Here is a 23,372-nt window from a genome sequence, read left to right on the forward strand (position 1 = left end):
ATGGAGACATCTCTGTAACATCTCAATGGTTTGATGGCTTGAACATCGCCCAGCTGTTACAGGGATTATCAGTGTCAGCTTTAATAATCCATATTTTTTGTTGATAACCGGATCATTATATAACTATGCTGAGATAAGTTTGAAAGTACAAATATTATGAATATTTTTGGTTTTGATGACTTGATACATTAAAGTAAGATATAACGCCACTCCTTTTATACCATATCAACACTTCCTGGTCCAGCTAAATCAGCCATTCCTCGGCAAAGTATCACCCTGCTCCACACCTACACGTTTCTGATTGAAATGGAAATAGACGCCGTGGATTTTAGATACGGTTTTATAGATATACACATATACGTACTTAGTGTGATTTGCATAGATATCAAGATTTCTCTTGTAAATTGTTGGTGAACTGGGCACAATACAATTATTTCCTCTTTTTTTAGAATTCTTGGGATCTCTATTTCCCATGGTATATGCCATTAATGACTATCGGTGGCATCAAAGTTTCCTGCATCTGAAAACCTAGCACACCTCGCATACCTATCATACCTACCATACCTATCATACCTATCATACCTATCATACCTATCATACCTACTATACCTATCATACCTACCAGACCGACGGGACCGAACAGACCGAGCAGACCGACTGAGACCGAGCAGACCGACCATGACCGACCAGACCGAGCAGACCGAGCAGACCGACCAGACCGAGCAGACCGAGCAGACCGACCAGACCGAGCAGACCGACCAGACCGAGCAGACGACCAGACCGACCAGACCGAGCAGACCGAGCAGACCGCCAGACCGACCAGACCGAGCAGACCGACCAGACCGAGCAGACCGACCAGACCGACCAGACCGAGCAGACCGAGCAGACCGACCAGAACGAGCAGACCGACCAGACCGACCAGACCGACCAGACCGAGCAGACCGAGCAGACCGAGCAGGCCGACCAGACCGAGCAGACGAGCAGACCGAGCAGAGCGACCAGACCGACCAGACCGAGCAGACCGACCAGACCGAGCAGACCGAGCAGACGACCAGACCGAGCAGACCGAGCAGACCGAGCAGACCGACCAGACCACAACCAGAACCGACCAGACCTACCAGAACGACCAGACCGAGCAGACCGACCAGACCGACCAGACCAGACCAGACGAGCATACCGACCAGACCGACAGACCGACACACCGACCAACCTACCAGACTACCAGACCGACAGACCGACCAACCGACCATGACCTAGCAGACAGAGCAGACCACCAGACGACCAAAAGAGAAACCGACGACAAGACTACCATACCTAGCAGACCGACATAACGACCAGACCGAGCAGACAGACATACAGACACCAGACCTAGCAGACAGACCACCTACCAGAGCATACCGACAAGACCACAGACCACAGAACCGACACAGACCGAGCAGACGACCAGACCGAGCACAGACCGAGCAGACGACAGACCACAACCGACCCGACCACCATACGACCAGATCGAAGACCGTACCAGAGACCAGACACCATGACACGAGCAAATAAACCGACCATACCTACAGACCTATCAGACCTGACCAACCGACATACCGACAGACGAAGACGACCAGACACAGACACAGACACGACCAGACCGAGCAGACCGACCAGACCGACCAGAACGACAAAACAAGACCACAAGAAGAGAGACCGAAAGCAAGAACCAAGAACGAGCCAGACCGACAGACCGACCAGAACCGAGCAGACGAACCAGACAGCAAGCAACGACGCAGAACCGACAGACGAACGAGAACCCGAGACAGACCAAGACCGAGCAAGACACAGAGCAAGACGACCAGACCGACCAACCACAGACCGACCAGACCAGCAACAGACCGAAGACCGAGCAGATCAGACCGACAGACACGAACACAACAGACCAGACCGAGAGACCGACAGAACCAGACCGAGAACCGAGCAGAACCGACAGACCGAGCAGACCGACCAGACGAGCGACGAGACCGACCAGCGACCGACCAGACCGAGAACGACAGACGAACGCAACCGACAGACGACCAGACCGACCAGCGAAAAAGAATAGACCGCGCACCAGACCACCAGACCGAGCAGACCGACCAGACCGACGCTAAAGACAGAACACAGACCGAGCAGACCGACCAGACCGACCAGCGACCGACAGACACGAGCAGACGACCAGACCGAGCAGACCGACCAACCGAGCAGACCGAGCAGACCGAGCAGACAGAGCAGACCGACCAGACCGAGACAGACCGAGCAGACCGACCAGCAACGACAGACGCGAGAGACCGACCAGACCGAGAAACCGACCAGACCGACAGACCGACCAGACGAGCAGACCGACCAAAACCGAGGACCGGAGAGACCGGCAGACCGACCAGACCGACCAGACCGAGCAGACCGACCAGACACCGACAGACGAGCAGACCGACCAGACCGAGCAGACACGACCAGACGCAGACCGACCGAGCAGACCGACCAGACCGAGCAGACCGACCGACCGAGCAGACCGACCAGACCGACCAGACCGACGAGACCACCAGACAGACCAGACCGAGCAGACCGAGCAGACCGACCAGACCGACCAGACCGAGCAGACCGAGCAGACGACCAGACCCGAGCAGACGGGAGCAGACCGACCAGACCGACCATGACCGAGCAGACCGAGCAGACCGAGCAGACCGACCAGACCGAGCAGAGCGAGCAGACCGACCGGACCGACCAGAACCGAGCAGACCGAGCAGACCGAGCAGACAGAGCAGACCGACCAGACCGAGGCAGACCGACCAGTACCGAGCTAGACCGAGCAGACCGACCAGACCGAGCACCGACCAGACCGAGCAGACCGACCAGAACCGAGCATACCGACCAGACCGAGCAGACCGAGCAGACCGACCAGACGACAAGACCGAGCAGACGACCAGACCGAGCAGACCGAGCAGACCGAGCAGCTCAGACCAGACCGACCAGACCGAGCAGACCGACCAGACCGAGCAGACGACCGGACCGAGCAGACCGACCAGACCGACCAGACCGACAGACCACCAGACAGACCAGACCGAGCAGACCGAGAGACCGACCAGACCGACCGACCGAGCAGACCGAGCAGACCGACCAGACCGACAGACCGAGCAGCCCGACCAGCACCAACCTACCAGACCCAACCACCAACCAGCGCCACCAGACCGACCAGACCGACCGACCATAACCGACCAACACAGACCGAGCAGACCGACCAACCAGACACCAGAGCAGACCACCAACCGAATCCACCAACCACTACCGACCAGACCGAGCAGACCGAGCAGACCGACCGACCCACCAGACCGACCAGACCAGCAGACCGACCAGACCGACCACCAGCAGACCACCATACCGAGCGACCGACCAGACCGAGCAGACCTAGCAGACACCGACCAACCGAGCAGACCTAGCAACCGACCCATACCCACAGACCGAGCTATATCCGACCACACTACCAATACCGAGAACCACCATACCTATCATACCTATCATACCTACCATACCTACCATACCTATCATACCTATCATACCTATCATACCTACCATACCTATCATACCTATCATACCTACCATACCTACCATACCTACCATACCTATCATACCTATCATACCTATCATACCTACCATACCTATCATACCTATCCATACCCACCATACCTACCATACATGCCATATCGTAACACATTGACCATATACTTCCGCCAGGATCCGTGTGTTAGAAATATTGTCTTGTTTACAGGTAAACTATCTACTATTGTCTGTGTTAAATCTACTTTGGTTTGACTTATTTAATAACAGCTTGATGATTAACTCCTTTTCTTATAACGAGTATTTAAAAAAAAAGGATTTAAAGCATGACGTGACGGAAAACCTCTCTCTCTACCAAGATTTCTTTGTAAGTTTAAAGAAAAGGCAATGTCACATAAAACAGACCTTGTTAGCTGTGCCAGTAATATATGATATCAATCATTTTATAAAAGTCATGCCTTATGCTGTTTTCAAATAAATGCACAGTTCAAAAGCAAGCTCCACGATACCGTTTTATGTGCGAGATTTAATGCCGACATAATGTTTGTGTCGATTTATCGACAATGATGGCCTACATCTCGCCCCGACCCCATTTTTAAAATTTAAAATACCAATTTCAATAGACAAATGCTTTTTAAGTGTATATTTTGAATATCATAAAACTAAATACAAACATAAACTGTGTATGTGTCTAAGCAGCAGTTGATGAAATTCGCATCATAAAGAAAATCTCCTTCTCTTGATTCCTGTATTTAGAGTACATACCTCTTATATATGATCGATTTGCCCTTTCTTATGAAGCTGCGTTTCTGCAATTTCTTATAAGTATGTTGGTTTTTGACTTTTGAAATATGAAGTGAGGATATTGGTTTCCTTTTCTGAGTCTAAAAATGAAAGGCGTGATTTGTTATTTACTAATAAGGGTCTATATAGATTCAGCTGCCATGGTATATTTTTCAAACCATTAAAGAAATATTAAACCTGTTGTCCTCTGTACTATTACACTGGTAGAAATAGGCGGTAAGCGTGGCATGCCGTGACCTACAGGACGAGAACGACTAAGGCCAGGACATGTATGACAGAGCTATTGGGATAGATAAATCTCGCTCCAAACACACTAATCTTCATAAGCACGCGTCCAGACGACTAAGACCAGCATACAAATACCCACACCGGACATGGACATAAAATTCCGGAATATCAGATGTACTGTGTAACCTACGTCGCTGACAGTCTCGGATAACAAGTCCTGGTAACGTAGGCGCCATTTTGTTTTCAATCCTCAAATTATTCCAAATAGGTGACATCATATGTTTCGAATACTGAAATGAAAATATCGAATTAGTGATTAGAAATAAAAAGGATTTAAAAGTAAAAAACAACGTTCAGAAAGATTCTATTTTCAAATATCAAATGGAATCAGACATGTTAAAACTCCAGATCGATCGGCAAGGCTATAAATATAAAGAAAATGTCATTAGTAACAGTTTTGTCGGTATTCTCCTGGTTTTGTTGGGGGTGAAAAGCAAACAAAAAATCATATTTTCTTTAACAAAACAATTGCAGATATTTGTTAGAAATGTTTATTCCACCCATGTATGTCGGGGAGACGAAACTGGACTACACCTTCCATCACTGGGCATTATTTGGTGTCGTCCGCTTTGGACATCAATGGGTTAACATATTCCCATTCTTTTTTACTTCTCATTAATTTTCCCTAACGCCACATCTGGCAAAATCAGATGTTGAACCACAGGGGCATGGCTAGTCTTACGTGTATACTAAAAGAAATAGTCAGAAATACCTATATGTAAAGTATTTCTGGATTTTTTTTTTTATGCAAGGCTAGACATGTCCCTATGGTTTGACCATTGTGATGAACTCTCACCAAAGCGGAGGATCCATAACACTGTTCCGTGGCTGACACAAACTTAACTTTAGAATAATAATACCGTTGACTGCCGAAGGCATTTGTCTCTGTTATGTGAGAATATGATATCATATTTCATTGTCCGAGTATGATAGTTCAGTGTGCTAGCACTTTATCACCCTAGAGAGAGTATGTGACGTTTATTGGAAGATGTAAGAAGACAGCAGTAGACGATAATTGGACGTAACGTGATCTAAGTTCTACCAGTTAATATGTATTACCCAGATAACAGCGGTAATTTATCCTGTTCAGGAATACATAGATATTTTGTTTATTGAAAGACGAAGTTAGTTTGATTACATCATGAGGCTTGAGTTAAGATATTCTAATAATTCAAACTCGCTCTCCAAAATACCAAGCTGGATGTTTACCATGGCCATGTAAATCATTATCGGATTAGATATGCCGTTATGACATCAAACATATAGCAGAGGAAATGATTGTAAGTGTTAGCAATGTAATTCGATACAAAACAAGGAAACAATGATGTGATAGATTTCATGACATCCTACCATTGCCTTACTTAATCACATGCTTTTACATCTCATTTCCGGCATTTTATATTTTAGATTAATTTCAAAGTTGAAATTCGTCTACTACTTGCTTAGTGTAAAGTACAAAATGTATTTTGGAATGAACATTTTTTCATGGTAGACCTTACATGCAACACAGCTTGTATATGTTTTTTTCTTTTTGAAATTATTGACAAATTCAAATACACATCATTTTCAGTTAAACTGGAATTTTAAGCGTCACTCTAGATGGTATGCATATGTACATAAATGTCATGACATAATTATGGAACAGACAGAAAGGCAACACCTTATATTTACCATTGTATGGCACTGCCACTATATAACCCTACCAATTCAGTTGCGAGTTCACCAGCTTATGAACTGCCAACTGAAATTTGAATTTGAAAATTTCAAAAAAAAATCGCACGACGAATAAAAAATCGCAGATGGTAAATATAAGCATTGAACGGCTTTCAGTTGGCATTCATAGTCATGAATGCCAACTGAAAGACGTTCAATGCTTAAATAAACACACGAACCGCATTCGAGTATTATATGTCCTTGTGTCAGTCAATTACAAATTCAACCAAGAAAGAAGATTGTATTCATTATAATGCTTTGATATTTAATCCAATATTCCAACTTATAGTATAGAAATCTTATAGTATAAGGACCTTGCCATGCTTTACCACCTTTCCACCTTGGTACAATGGTTTCAGCCGATTTTTGTTATTCACGATTTCATAATAAAGGCCCATGTTTCCGGTCCCTGTGACGAGTTCCACGCGACAAAGCAAAATATGTTTAGTCCGTTTCATTTATAGATAGGTAAATATAGTATTTACATTTTATTATTAGATAGTATCCACATGGACATTATTCCTTTGTCTTTTGAAAATCAATTTCAATCGAGTAAATACAGAATGGCATTCGTTCAGTGTAAAGTTAATAAGTAAACAAAATGAATTGTATATTGATAGATATGATAACAACCATATATATCTATGATTATAATAGACAAACTAACATTCTTTCAAATTTCTAGAATGGCTTTTTTATTTCTTTTCTTACTTGTGTTTTTAAATCCCACGAGTGCATAAGCAAGGAAAACTGTTGAAGCCTTCAGTCTGCGAATACGTGTTTGACATTATTAACTCTTTCGCAAAAACATACACTCGTTATTTACAAATGACTACAATCATTAGCACGTTTCATGTTGCAAGACTAATTCTAATTATTACTTAAATTATTTTTCAAGTATGTTGTGTTGATGTGATTAGAGATTCCTAGCACAGGTATATTAGTAGTCTCCCAGAGAATTATGTGTGCAATGTGATCAACAGTTATGTCACTTCACATTTAGCAAGTTTTACGTTTTGCTTGATTTGTCCCGAAAGTCAGCAGCTTACATTCCTCAAACTTGTTTTCTCTTATGGCTTAAATTACAATGGACCTAGGTATTGTTATTTTAGAACCTAATTAGTTGCAAATGTAACGTAATTTCACTTCTGTATCGTGTCTTCCTGATTAAAACATACCCTACTATATTAGTTCTAATAACTTATGTATGTTTGTCTTCTGAAAATTCTTTTAATATAGTAGTTGCACTTACACTGACATTGGTCGTAACAAGAAATAGGCGAATTCACTAACAGCTTAGAAAAATTGATAGGAACAAACGTTTATTTGGATAGAGCCATCATGAAATATTGGCGGACAACTGATGATGTTCAAGATGTTGTTATAGATGATGTCATAGATTTCATTGGAGATGATGTCAAAGATGATGTTATTGATGATGATATTGAAAATGTTATATTTAAGCATTGATGTGATTTCTTTTTAGTTTCATCGGGGTATGAAATTTTGTTTACCCCTATGAAACTAAAAAATAATTGACATCAACGCTTAAAATTAATTTTTGAAAAAATTTTCTAATTCAAAACATGTTTTATGTACAATTTTATTGGTTTTATATGGGATTCTTTTTCTCAAATCAATACGCAAGTCAATTGTATTGTGACTTCACATTTTTCGCGCCAATTTGTTCATAGTGGTATGAAAAAAAAATCTCAACCAATCAGAGAGCCGCATTCTGCGTACAAACAATGGAAAATTAATTATATGATGTTAATGATGATGTGATAGATGATGTTATAGATAATGATATTGAAAATGTTATATATGATGTTAAAGATGATTTGATAGATGGTGTTATAGATCATGTTATATATTATGTTAAAGATTTCATTTCAACATATTTGATTGTATAACATTTATACAAATGGGTAAGACAGCAGGCTAGGCTTATATGAGTCTTCCCTCATACAAACAGAACAATAGTAGAATTATACTCTAACAATTGAAAGTGAAGAAGTATAAGAAATATGTACATGTATATCAATCAAGTCAATGGAGATGAAACATCTTTTATGAATATAATGATTTTCATTGTCGAAGGGAGGTAGAACTAACAGTTAGTGAAAATGAAGAGGCGAGGCAGTAAGGTTATAGTATATATATCCTTTGTCAAATTGTGATAATGTTGTTTTAGAGTAACAAAAATTTTAACAGCTATTGCTTAGATACAGGATTGGCACCCAGTCTTAAATCCAGCAACGCTAACGTTTCAGGCATAAATGATGTTAAAGATGACGTCAAAGATGATACCATGGACAATATTATATGCTGTTGTAGAAGATGTTAGAGATGTTATAGATGATGTGATAGATTATGTTATAGACGTTATAGATGCTGTTATATATGATGTGTTTTTGTACATAATGCGTTTGCTTTTCCTCTCCTGTATAACAATACACATAAGCTATGTTTTGAACTATTGCACGGCTCAATGACTCAATTATTGAACACCTGTGACGCTTTGCAATTTGGTCACGTGCAATAGAAAATTGATTTGATGGTAATTTGAATTACCTCCCTTGTACCAGTTGCTAACACCGTTGACCTTTTGTTTTGCACCGGAAGTGACCTTTCGGTTTCATATCGTCGCGGTGTAAAAGAAACCCTCCCACCCTTTCCCATGTTTTAGAATAGTTTTCTGTGCTTGTTTTCTCTTTGTTCCAGACACCTTGGATTGTTGCTGATCACCATGTAGATGGTCATTTATGCTGATTAAGATGCACCTTTTGGAGAATTTACCTATCCACTTGTGGGGTTCCATCAGGATGGACAAAATGTTCAGTGCTCAATCAATTTCGGGACATTTAATTTGGTCTGTATACATTTGTGTCTGCTTCGCGCTATTTAACAAAAAAAAAAAAAAAAATAGCTCTTGGATTTGTTACCAGCTTAACAGCACCTGCGGTCCTTTGGGACTACATGTGGCAGGACTTCGCTAACATCGGTGCAGTGAATAATCATATATTATATTTCATTCACATATAAGTTTAAATAAATTGGCATAATATGGGATGATCATTGGATTCTCCTTGTTCACCAAATGTCTTAATTTTCAGTCAACTTGCATTGTCATTATATTTGTTTCTTGTACTGGTATTTATGCATATTGGGCCGTTATTGACGCCTTTGATTTATGTACTGTATGGGGCGTTATTAACGCCCTTTCTTGTGCAGGCCGTTATTGACGCCTCTTGAATTGTGGGGCGTTATTGACGCCCTTTCTTGTGCAGGCCGTTATTGACGCCTCTTGAATTGTGGGCCATAATTGACGCCCGTTTAAATTGGCAATACAAAAAATAAACACCGTGGCCATTACTATCAGTATTGTGTTTGTTGTTTTGTTTAATAATCACAACCAATCACATAGGTATAAATCTTTAGAAAGTGACACAGCCTTGAATTGACATAGACTGGCATCGCTGGTGTCATCGAGGAGAGAACGAATATCGTTTCTAAACCACGTATTTGTGAGGATTTAGGTTTCTGTTTTTACGTTTTGTTAGACAAGCAAACGGTGATATTTGGCGTTGGTAATGAGAAACATAATCGGTAGGTGACATTATAGCAGACATATTCAAAACTGTGAAAGGAGCCGACTTACGTAACCTCTAGGGAGGATATTATGTAAGTGGTTATATATGCTTACCCATGACTGTTCAGGGCTCAGCAGGTAGTTGAGATCACGGACCATCATATACTGATGTTAGATTTTCCGCTAGAAAGCAGGTGTTATACTCCAGCGATGACAAGATCAAACAGAAATACACCACTGTTATAACACGACAACAGCTGGACAGAGGGAAGCAAAATCAATGAAAGGTATACACTAATACGAAGACAATTGAGTTTGGACTGAATGGTCAGACAATAGATTAGCCCTATTCCAGAACTGTATTGCCTGACCTTCACACCACCAAATGTATGCTTAATTTACCTTGGAAGTACAAAGGCACGTTGATCTCTTCTTGTAAACTTTCCGTACTATAGAAGACCAATCCTTCATTCCCATGCCATCACAAGATAGTCTTTACCCTCATATCTCAGTACAAGAACCTTGAAACCTCTACAATAATGCATAATTACCACGACCAGACAATAGCTGTATTCCAATCCTCTATACCAACTCGTAACAACCCCACCTTAACACTTTAGTACCATTACATGACATATCCTCTGTGTCTCTGTGTAAAGGTAAGACAATCCCCCTTCTGCCACATATCAGTGCCACACCCAGAAATTCCCCTCGTACACGTAGCAGTACCACGAACAGAAAACTTCTATGTTACAGTCTACTGTAAGGACAAGATATATCCTACCTACCCACCCTAGAACAACGACTAGGTAATGTGTACCATCTGCATGTTTGGACAGTTAAATTGCTACATTCAAAAGTTAATGCCAACGACACGGAATCCATTTGGTCATACAATATTATCATTATCAACAATATTACTATTTCTCTACATTACACGTACAACAAGAAGACAATGTCTACCTACCCACCCGAGAACCCATTATCATTATCAACAATATTACCATTACCCTATATTACATGTACAACAAGAAGGCAATGCCTACCTACCAATCCGAGAACCCATTATCATTATCAACAATATTACTATTACCCTATATTACACGTACAATAAGAAGAAAATGCCTAACTACCCATCTGAGAACCATGACCAGGAAAATATTATAGTTAACGGACATAATTTAGCTGTAATCGTATTATGGCGCTGGAAGCATAACGCTAAATAATGATTGCACTAATTAACATTATATACACTATTTCTATAAAAAGATATTGTGGGTGTGCCAGTTCTTTATTACGCTTGTCTGACATTTGGTAATGCGAAAAAATGAAGTATAAGAGAACTAGTACATTTACAGTATTAATTAAATGATGGAAATTTGTGTACTTTTATAAACTGCAATATCACTACAACATTATTGTCTCAAAGCGGTTTACAAATCATTATCCGTTGTTATTGGGTATGTTTTAACCAGTCAATATCTCTCTCTACTCCCTAGAGAGCATACAGCCGGAGCTGCCATTTCGGCGCTTACAGCTTACGCACTACCTTTCTTGCACTACTCTACCTCGTACGCCTTTATAGCTAATTCGAATGGACTACAACAGAGGTATTGATTGTTACGTCATCAGTTTGCGTGAGAAAATTACGTCATTTTCTCACAAATATATGACGTTGCACTCACAAACGAATGACACAACAATCAATACTTCCTAAGAAGAGCAGACAACTCTGCATTAGGCAACGACATAATATATCCCACCTTAAGAATACATGTAACCTTAGTATTACCACGACAGGGTTATCTCTAGATGTCAACTCGTCGGGTATCACTCTGGTCAATTGTATGACATGTAGCACTTTGAACTCGTAAAAGTATGTCTCTTCTTATTTTAAACTCAGCAGTCAAAGACATTTTCTTTTTAGTTGTATTCATGGAAGCAAAACCGTTGTTTTGAAAATGGATGGAACTACTGCTTAATTAGGTCAATCAGTAAGGATGAAATTAGGTCATTCCAAGAAACACCGACAAAACCTATGTTGAAGGGTAGTCTGTCATCGTCTTTGTAATCAATTGTTTAACACTGAGCCTAAAGTATAGACCCCGTAAAATTAGAACACAAAATTGAGTTTAACTGAACTGAGCCCACCTAAATAAGAACGAAATGGTGCCGCCACAGACGGAAGCAAATTAGGGTATGAGTATGTCGGAAAAGTGTCCGTGATTACTTTGACCTGGTCCCACTTTCATTTCACATTGGAAAGTATTACAGATTTTAAGGAAGGTCCCTTAATAAGCTTTCCCCGTAAATCCAATAACACTTTCCTATGGAAAATTTGAAGTTAGGGGATAAGCTTAAGTTAACGTTGATGAAACCAGGGCCAAACGAAAGTATCATACTGTATACATCACACTTGGTGCTGTTGTTGTTTGTCTACTGTCACGTGCTACATTTGTCTGTCTACTGTCACGTGCTAAATTTGTCTGTCTGCTGTCATGTGTTTTGTCTGTCTGTCTGTTGCCACATGCTTTGTTTGTATGTCTGCTGCCACCTGTTACGTTTGTCTGTCTGTCTACTGTCACCTGTTACGTTTGTCTGTCTGTCTACTGTCACGTGTTATGTTTGTCTGTCTATCTACTGTCACGTTTTACGGTTGTCTGTCTGTCTACTGTCACGTGTTTTGTCTGTCTGTCTACTGTCACGTGTTACGTTTGTCTGTCTGTCTACTTTCACGTGTTACGTTTGTCTGTCCATCTACTGTCACGTTTTACGGTTGCCTGACTGTCTACTGTCACGTGTTTTGTCTGTCTGTTTACTGTCACGTGTTTTGTCTGTCTGTTTACTGCCATGTGTTTTGTCTGACTGTCTACTGTCACGTGTTTTGTCTGTCTGTTTACTGTCACGTGTTTTGTCTGTCTATTTACTGTCACGTGTTACGTTTGTCTGTCTGTCTACTGTCACGTGTTTTGTCTGTCTGTCTACTGTCACGTGTTTTGTCTGTCTGTCTACTGTCACGTGTTTTGTCTGTCTGTCTACTGTCACGTGTTACGTTTGTCTGTCTGTCTACTGTCACGTGTTTTATCTTTGTGCTCTCACGTGCTATGTTTACCTCGATCGATGTCGTTGGTTTCGGACCGTGTGGTGATCGTGCATCAATGACAATGATAACTGTAGCTGTCGGAGTAGTTTTGTTGGAAATAATGTTGTTATTGTCAACAACGCGATAAAACGGGTGATACTCTACTGTATTGTTGGGCCTACTTTTACTACACATTAAGTATCGTAATCACTATTTTAATAGTTAACAGTATTACCCTACCTCATTAGATAACATCCAGTAATGCAGTAACTACCTGTACTACTCAATCAATCTATTACTCAATGTGTCATCTTCAACCCTATACTACTGTGTAGTATTACAATAAGATATAGTACATTGTACTACAATACCATATTAACACACTTACCAGGTAAAGGGGACATCAATAGTCCGTAACTAAGGAAGCTCCCTAACCTATTCCACAGGAAATATTATAGAATTTAAGGACGGCTCCTGAACGAAGAAGTTTAACTTCAATCCAGCAATGCTTCCTATGGATAATTTAAAGTTAAGGGATTTCTTCAGTTAAAGAATGTTGATGGAAACGGGACCGGATTGGTAACATTTATCGCGGGATCGCCATTTTGAAGCAGTACATAGGTTGTTGACCTAATTAATAAGATAACTACGTATATAGGTATGGGTTTCAAAGCTAAATTGTTGTAATATCGAATCCAGGAGAAAGGAAATAAGTGTCTGTGTTTGAACATTTTCTATCGACTCCAGAGTAATGTAAAGATTACAACTAAAATTGACTTTCTTTTGGAATCGCTCAGTAATTGCTGGGAACACCTGGCTAATTGTATGACAAGCGCCGTGTTTATGACGTGAACGACAATCATTTGACTAGGGATATTAAACGCCAAGCGTCCTCGGTGATGGAACACCAATAAGCGATTCTCGGTATTAGTTTAAACATTTCAACACCATGAATTAGAAAAGTACAATCAGCGGAAACTCGATTTACACTCTTAAAACACATTGCTAATCAACTTTCTACGTACCACTAAATACTAGTCAGCTTGAAATGGTAAAACTCACATATATTTCGATTAGCCGTTTAAAATGTGCTTATTATAATTTCAATAGGTTTTGGAAAAGATTTGAATATTTGAGACCAAATCATTTAAAACCCAAGACAGCCGTTCAAAAAACCGCATCTCGCTGACCTTTCATAAAATGAAGCTTATCAGGCAGCTTGATAAATAAAAACATTCCTGAATTGGGATCTACTAAGGCCGATTTAGATGAGAAATAAATTCTAAATAAGATATGTTCGTCTGTGGTGAGAAAATAAAATTTAAGAACAAACCTGTTTTCAACATACCGTTGATTGAGTAATTACAACTGTTTGTCCACACTTAACGTGTGGGTTACATATTGTTATACGTGAGGCGGTACAGCATTATATATATCATATAGACAGCTAGATGGTATAGTCTCGTGGTTTACACTTAAATTGGTGTTGTCTTAGTGTTTGTATCCGTACGGATTAGGAAAACTACACTTACACTGGATGACAATCCAAAGATGGAATAGATATCTCCCCGATATCACAAACAATATCTGACGGGATTATGATCATTTCAAAGCGTGATCTTTCGATAGTGAATCAGTTCTCGTCGAATTGCGTACAGAATGGAACTGGAATTGTCCACTGAAACACTAAATGGTATTTCAACCTATTACATGAAACGTTAAATAAGCTGATGATGAAGTTTTTCGTTTCATATTTGTGACGATAAGAATTCACCAATTTATACAAATATTTATTGATGTGACCATTAATATCTAATAAATAACGATATTTACGTTGCGCTAATATATTAAGCGATGTGATACTTCTTTAACAACATACTGGACCCAATGAAGGTTGTTGCTGTGTTGAAAAGACAAGAACCATGTAATCAAAATAAAGATTGTTTGTTTGTTTGTTTTTGTTTAACGTCCTATTAACAGCCAGGGTCATTTAAGGACGTGCCAGGTGTGTGTGGTGGAGGAAAGCCGGAGTACCCGGAGATAAACCACCGGCCTACAGTCAGTACCTGACAACTGCCCCACGTAGGTTTCGAACTCGCAACCCAGAGTTGGAGGTAAAGAAGAGCTTTTGTACTTTATGGCCATTTATTTCAAATGTGTTTCTTGCTTGAAATAAGCAATCTTATTAGATTGACCTTTTATTTGTTATTAGCCCATTACGTTTTAAATGGCGTCGCTGTTTCTAACGTCCAATTTGATTGGCTGAAACAGGGATTGTGTACAGTAGAATAAATTATAAGGGGTAACTTGATTGTTTATGTTATGACGCCATAATAAAACAACGAAAGCTTATTCGTGAGGAAAACATTTGTCACATGAACGAGTAAAAAAAGTTGTACGAACGAGATAAAACAAAACAACAACAACAACAACAACAAATAAAAACGGAGTGTACTTTCATTATAATCCGCTTCGTTATTTACTTAGAGTATATCCGTTTAGTTGTTATAAGCTCTATGATATAAAAACATATATACAGTTTCAAGTCAATCCTTAAACAATATTATTATATTAATATTCCTATGTATCGTCGGTTTAGTATTATTTCTATTGGTTTCCTTTGTCGTTGGTATTAAACTCTCTACCATAAACAAATGTGATTTACTTGTCTACTTACATATATATGCCTTTAGTGTTTCATATTTGTTCATCTTTGTAAAGTTACACATTCTGATAGAGGGGAGACAAATCTTGTAGTAGTGAAGGGAATTGTCAGTTATGGCGTTCAATGGTGACATTTATTATATTCCGTGTGTAAATACATAGCAACAATCCAATATCACATTTTTTATTGTCAATAGCTTGATCCATTGTCAAAAAATTGAAATTATCCACTTAACAATATCTATAAATATATTTAACTGAATATTCCTATTGACAGTGTTACTATTTACATTACAAAGGAGGGACATCCCTTTATTTCAATCTCGTATCACCTGTTGCCACCTTAGATACCAGATTTCCGATCCTAACGGCTAATCTTTCCCGCAATAAAATATGTGAAAAATGGTCAAATGAATACTTTCCGTTTTGATGCGGTGTACTTGGAATATAAACATGGAGGGTGAATGAGAAAGATTCAATATTTTCCCCAGATTCTCATACTTTCCATAAGGGATACTTTTGTATAACAATACAAAAGAATACCTGCGTGATTTTGATAAAGAGTCATGTGGTAATGTTTCAATGTTTATATTTTTGATATTGTTGTATTATTTTCTTGTTTTTTTGACGCCACTTTTTCGTGTTGAAATTTTGATATGTATTTCCTTTTCTGTTGTGATGTGTTTTGTGTTATTTTGAAAAAAGATTAAAACTGACAGACTGTTGTATTTTTGTTTGTCGACAGATAAGTGTCAGCATGTCATTATTTCTTTTTTTCCTGTTTCGGCCTCTTTTTGCTGAGTTTGTTTTACATTTTTTTTCCCTAAACGCGTTGGTACTCTATAATTTTTAGATCACTTGAGCTTTGTGACCTATTCTAATCGCCTTTTGTCCGTCGTCCGTCATCAGTCACGCGTCCATAAACAATTTACATTTTCGACTTCTTTTCCAAAACCGCTGAACCAAATTCGATTACATTTTGCAAGAAGCTTCTATGGCTAAATGTCAACCTAAATTGTGAATTACATGTATATGGTCCCCGCCCCAAAGGGGCCTGAGGGGCGAGGTCAAAAAGGGTCGAATTGACTAAAACTTCAAAAATCTTCTTCTATACTCTGATTTATGGTGGCTTCAAACACTCTTCATATATGGAAGGGTCTTAAGGTGCTTTATTGTGAATTGTGAATTTCATGACCCTGGGGTCTCATGTTTGCACCAAGGGAGGGATTTTTTTTACTATCATTTGTTTGATTTATATTCGAATTCATTCTAACTTTGTTAACATTATCAGCATGGGATGACAGCTGGATGGTATGCACATGTTGGCCCTGACTGACTACCTGGGCTTATGGGCGGGGCCAAAAATGGCCAATTAAATTAACTTAAATACTTCAAAACGCAGGTGACCGTTAAGGCCCTAGGGCCTCTTGTTTATATTTCTATCAGATCAAATGCTATCTTGCTCTACTATTACTGTCTGAGTACAAATACTATCTCAGCGATTGCTTGTAGTAGGAATATTATTATATCACTATAATCTGTTATTCAGATAAACGTCAAAGAGACTGTTTTGAGAAAAGTAAAGGACTTATTCCCTGAACGAAATACGAGAGGATTCAAAGTACGGGCATCTACAAATATACCTGCTTTTTACAGGACCACACTGGTCACCTTGATGTGACTAGCTTGACTGCCGAGAGCGACATTTTGCAGATCTTCTGACAGGTTAAATTAATTTGATGTCTATTTCATCAGCTAAGGCGCTAAATAAACAGTAAAACGTCACCCAGTCAGATCTTTTCATTCCAACGACAATTCTGTGAACTACGATTTACTTGATTCTGTGATTTTTGTACTGTTGTCTGAATCTTTGAGTGGGCATTAAAACATATAATAAATCAGTATTAAAGAGGCTTGCCCGCAGAGAGATCAGAAAAATTGTTTAATAGAAAAAGATTTTTTTTGCACATGACAGATTGTTGGAATTGTTGAGTTTTTCATTTTATTTTCCTTATAAAACGCTGAAAAGTGATATTAAAACCTCATTTTTTAAATATTATTTATTAAATCGCAACCCGCAATAGGTCCCCGCTATAAAGAGTCTAATTTGATTGACACATCAAAGAAACAAGCACGTGCACAGTGCCGCACAGTGATAACTTCAAAGGCAGCGGCGATTTACAAAGAAGATTTGCCGTTATATTCCATACATTTCCCTCTCAGGTTGAGTTTTAAAACGTCTATTTTTCGTGTTACTTCAAAACTCGCTTCTGAATTATCGAATGATAATTGGCAATCTATATCTCCAACGGTTTCATCAATTGTAGGAAAAACTACAATTTGATTAAAAGGTAATGTCAGAGCCGTTGTTCCGTGCGGTCTTTACTGACACACTGACCTCAACATCAACATCAGCTGACTGCTACATTGTCCATTAAGATAAATTCACTCTAGTGTCACAGCATTAAATTAATTGTCCGCATTGCCAGCTATACCGAGACACCTTAACAACTGACCATATATCAACAGTTATACTAATTAATCATACATATATGTAATGTATCAGTTCAGAAAAGCCACACATGTGCAGCATTGGTTAGAATATCTTGAGGTGATTATTACATTTTAAGGAGTTATAGATTGTACTGAAGTCTTACTCAAAACTATTAAACTGTCTATGAGTTGTTATTATTACAGTTAACGTTCGTTATATCGGACTCTGACAAATCGAAAACGGCTCTTCACTCGAAGTAAACATTCACTCCCGACGATAAAAATGTATAAAATATACCCAGAAACCTCGAATGATCGGGGGTATCTCATATTTTTTTTATTGTCCCATTGACTTCAAGATAATAATGTTCGATTGTAGTTTATTTGTGAACCATTCAGCATAAAATTATTAGAGACAACTAATACTTCTTTCGTATAATACCAGTAATAACAGTATCTGATAACTATTTAAGTCATACTACCGGTATACTGTACTAATAAAGTAAGCAATATATAAACATTTACTATGTATTTATTTGTAGATGGCGCATATCGATTACTGTCATTTAAATACAATGCCCTGTATCGACCATATATGTCTTTGTGTTGTTAATTACTTGTGGCATAATCTTTAACATTTTGTCATTTATAAAATTTCTACTCAGTTCTGAACGAAGAAAGAATTTCCATTGTAATCATTATTTGGGACCAATCCTTAACCAAAATAAATCTCTTTTCGGAAGCAATATGTAACACTTTCGACTAACCTAGCTATAAAATTTGATAAGCTAATCTGTAACGTGAACGAAATCGTTTTCCTTTGTTTTCGTAGATACTTGTATCAAACAGCGCAAACATCATATTGCTGAAAAGCGGATGCCATCAGGGAGTCTTTCTGACCATAAAAGATAAACATTAGGCTGTTTTTAAAAAAACGGACGATGAATCACGCCTCGATGCCGAGTTTTACAGTTTGACCAACTTTGAGAAGGATTCACAATTGTTTATTAACTAAAAAAAACATCCAATAAAAGTTTTGATAAGAATTCTAACTATTTTTGAGTTCGACTTTGTCCGAGTCAGTTTAAGTGATTTTACATCTTGCCATGATCTTTAGTGAATTGTAGTCCGAATTTTCTGACGAGCTTACTACGTAGACACAAGGCAGCTTGAAAGGCGATATTAACATCAGAACCCTTCGGATTAGTGATATTGATGATCCATAAACGACAGTGGTTATCAAAAAGCGAGATTGGTTACATGTACCTTTGGTGATACGTAAGTTGAACAAAAAGGTCTAATATAGGCAGTGTGAATTATACAGGGCAGCGGATACTTGTTTCCATTGTATTACTTCAATAAACACCCTTGAAACTAATATCGTGTTTATGTTTTGCTTTCGAATTGCAGATTTTGAGTTTGAATTACGCCTTGAATCACACGTTTGTACTTTATCATTGTATTTTTGTGCTGCGATTCCTCCGGAGTTTTGAATATATTCTGTTCAGATGTTAAATATCAATTGGATGTTCGAACAGAATTTGTGAGGAATTCAACCTATCTCGTACGGGAAAAGAGAAGAAATTAGATCGTTTTATTTCATTTCAAAATATACCGATATATATATACTTTCCTGATGAGCAGCAAGAGCTGCGAAAGCGCTTGAAAGTCAGTCGTCGAGTTTTTTTTATTATTATATCTTTATTCTTACTTTCACATGGAAACACACTATTTTTTCACTATATATAGATATATATATACAATATAACTGTCACCGAACTGTGTTGTCCGCTGCTTGGAAAAGCCTAGAACAGCTTGACAATGTATGGTCGCAAGGTCATTAACAAGTAATTGATAATCGCCGTAACTCTCACATCACATGAATAATTAGTGTCATATCAAAGTGTTAACCATGTTATGTAGATAATTTAGTTTTTTGTTTATTTTTGTTTTGTTTTTTGTTTACGCTGATTAATGGACACGCATCATGATTTTGTCTATGGTTCGGTAAACAATGTATATCAATTCTGTTCTTGATGACGCTGTGTTGTTGTTTTCTTACTTGTTTTTCACCAAATGAAAATTATGAAGGTCAATAGCATTATGTTAATTAAACCGTTTTTCACCTTCTTATTAACCTCTGCTATCTTATTATATTGGAATTGGAACACTTTGTGTTTCTAACATATGACCTCCGTCCCATTCATATCATGTATGTAATATATTTGATTCTATACTGTGACAAAGTATAAGTCGTATTACTAAAATATATACAGCCATTTCATGCTTATCCATTTTTAAAGTAATTTCAACACGTACATCGGCTTCACTTGGATAAACTAGATAGAGTATTACATTACATAAGTAACGGAAGAAATATTGTTCACTGATGTCATTATTGTGTAATCGTAAGAAACATTTACATGATTATAATATTTTAGGAATATCGTTTACAGTGGAGATAAGCATCGTTTCTAATCAAATTATGTTTACATTCAGAAATACATCAAACCACTTTCGACGTTTACTTGCTTCATATCGGTGATCATATGTTTTAAATCTTATAAATGTAGTAATTTTACGTTGTTCAGTAATAAAATTGAGTAGTACTTTTACGTTGTTCAGTAATAAAATTGAATCAAATCTAACATCGTGATCACAAGCGGATCCAGGGAGGGGTGGGGGGTTCTGGGGTCGCGTTTCATTGGTAATACGGCTTCGTTGGTGGTCAACTGTATCAAATCTATCTTGGTGGTCTAAAAACGTACATTGGAAGTATGGTGCTTTACATCTAAGTAATCCACAAACGGGGTATAGTGTGGACAAAATATATAACGAGTAGAATTGTACATTTGTAAATTATCGTAATGGAATATATACATGTATCATTCGGGATTTGAACTGTTCAAAAAGTATGGTCATAGGTTCTTGCACAACAAATATTTCTGACATAAAACAGTTCGTCAATTGACAATCAATTGATAGGTTTGACAAAAGTGATAAATCAATGTTTAACATACCAAACGATTTATTTAAAAAAAAGCATAAACAAAATCACAATTATAAAAATATGAATGAAATATGGACACTTGAATATCGTCGTGACAACTACGGCGTGTAGCTTAGCAGCATGCGGACCACATAATCTGGTCAGTCTGATATCGTGATATTCAAAGATACTGGTATTTGGGGCTACGAGTCAGTAATGTTAACAATATGCACAGTTCAACGCAAAATTTGCAGTCCACAAAATCAAAGTCCGAAATCAAATCCCATCATCATCGCCAACATCAAGTCATTATTCATAGCATTGTTGTTGTAGTTGTTATTCGTCGTCATTGTGTTGGTGTTGCTGGCTCCATTGTCCCAATTGTTGTTGTAATTGAAATCGTTAAAGAGCAAGTCGAAAATGCTATATGGCTGTGTCTGAGGTAGAAGAGCAGGCTGGTTGGCAGTGATTGGCTGGCCAGTTGGTGTTGCCATTGGTACCACAAGTCCACCGGCACCACCTCCCCCACCGAGTGATGCCCCCGGTTGGGCTGGTCTTGATTCAGTGTTGCCCTGACCTTAAATGCAAAAATACGGGTTATATATATTGTAGTATTACATTTTTTTCAATTACAAATGATTGATGTAACATGATCTCAATTATAAAATGGAACTTCCATTAACATGTATCAGAAAATTGCTCTTATTCGAGCCGTGTGTGCTGACAATTAAATTATATAGACAGTATTCCATCATACATTCTTATGAATATTCAATTTTGATAAAGGTTTGTTGTGACAGAGACCGTATTTTTCGTAACTTAACGATAATCAGTTTGTGTTCAACAATACTGCATACAACGACTGCACAACACACACACAACTTAGGCAGCGCTCACAATAAATTGAGAATAAGATACATGTACAATTGAGCAAATATTAATGTAAGTGCACTGTACAGCTGTTCCGTCCTTCTAGGAACCGTCACTGTGTTTTTAGCGCCTAAAGTGATCATTAGAGGCACGAAAAATCTAAGCCAGTCGAGACAAATGCAAAAAGCTGGGCGGGGAAGGTGCTTAAGACACGTAATTCAATATATTTCATAAATTTCGACATTGGATTTCAATCATACAAGTTTGTGACATCCTATAGTATATACAATGTGTCGGCAGATTAATAGATTAATCTGATAGTTTTTTTGTTTTTGTTTTTTTTTATAATGCCATATAAGTAAGTCATTGTACAGTTACTCTTGGTGATAAAAACAAACAACTAAAACTCACGTTAATTTAACACCATAATATGTACAGCGATGTGCATAACGCATTGGGCAGTTTCATTCATTTTTTTGGGGGGGGGGGGGGGGGGGGGGGGGGGGGGAATCTAAGTGGACTATCTCGAAAGTTCATGCACTAATAGACAATGCATGCGCCGTAATAAAGTGTGACGCATTTTTGTTCTTTATTCTTATATACAGTATTTATATCGGTTCTAAAATTGATAAAAAGATAACATGCAATATCTCTTTTAATCAGTTACTTACGGATAATTATACAAATATGATCAGAAGGAGCGAATAGGTGTCCACAGTTTTGTAAAAATAACTTCTTTACAAAAATATAATCATACAAAAAAAAAAAAAAAAAGAACACTGGAAATTGTTCAAAATTTACATTAAAGTTATTCCGAATTCTTTTTGCATGTCTCTGTATATGGAAACCATAGTATATATATAAAAAAAAAATTCTTTGTTGGTTAAACAGAGCGTATATGTAATTTACGGTCGCGTTAATGTAACATTATTTTAATTTTGTAAATCTAGTCACCAAATACGATACATGATAATGTAGCATGGACATTAAATATGTTGATATATTTGGAAATTAAAATGCTTCATTAACCTATTCAAACTTTTTGATTTAATAAGCTAATTGATACAGTGATTAGGGTACATGCATTAATTAGTTTTGCATCAATATATTTGTCTTCCTTACCTTCAACAAACGAGAGTGCCACAAGGGCGAGAACACACACAGTTTGGATCATGGCGGAGATGTGATACATTCGGCTGTCCAGTTCAGTATGCGGGTTGTTTAGTATGAAGTTGTGTCTTAAACGCAACTCACCTCCTCATCTGTTAATAAGATAAACTGCCGACAAGCATGGTTTACTT

General features: G+C 38.5%; 2 protein-coding genes across 2 annotated transcripts; one reads left to right on the top strand and one right to left on the bottom strand.

Annotated features, from left to right (window-relative positions):
- Positions 1 to 678: 678 nt before the first annotated feature.
- Positions 679 to 3,851, top strand: LOC117314616 (cell surface glycoprotein 1-like). Its single transcript, XM_033868685.1, has 3 exons — positions 679 to 1,043; positions 1,569 to 3,457; positions 3,847 to 3,851. The coding sequence occupies exons 1-3, from the start codon at positions 679 to 681 to the stop codon at positions 3,849 to 3,851; spliced, it is 2,259 nt and encodes a 752-aa protein (XP_033724576.1).
- Positions 3,852 to 21,222: 17,371 nt separating this feature from the next.
- LOC117345270 (conserved oligomeric Golgi complex subunit 8-like) lies at positions 21,223 to 23,372 on the bottom strand. The gene is made up of 2 exons (XM_033908316.1): positions 23,194 to 23,372; positions 21,223 to 21,778 (listed from the first exon to the last, which is right to left on the bottom strand). The coding sequence occupies exons 1-2, from the start codon at positions 23,261 to 23,263 to the stop codon at positions 21,465 to 21,467; spliced, it is 384 nt and encodes a 127-aa protein (XP_033764207.1). The 5' UTR covers positions 23,264 to 23,372; the 3' UTR covers positions 21,223 to 21,464.

The sequence above is a fragment of the Pecten maximus genome, chromosome 16 (assembly GCF_902652985.1).
Source record: "Pecten maximus chromosome 16, xPecMax1.1, whole genome shotgun sequence".
Lineage (NCBI taxonomy): Eukaryota > Metazoa > Mollusca > Bivalvia > Pectinida > Pectinidae > Pecten > Pecten maximus.

Coding starts and splice junctions, on each gene's coding strand:
- LOC117314616 (XM_033868685.1), top strand. CDS start 679: ATGACCGACCAGACCGAGCAGACCGAGCAGACCGACCAGACCGAGCAG. Junction 1,044..1,568: donor GACCAGACCGAGCAGACCGA/GCAGACGACCAG, acceptor CCATACCTACAG/ACCTATCAGACCTGACCAAC.
- LOC117345270 (XM_033908316.1), bottom strand. CDS start 23,263: ATGTATCACATCTCCGCCATGATCCAAACTGTGTGTGTTCTCGCCCTT. Junction 21,779..23,193: donor GGCACTCTCGTTTGTTGAAG/GTAAGGAAGACA, acceptor TTTGCATTTAAG/GTCAGGGCAACACTGAATCA.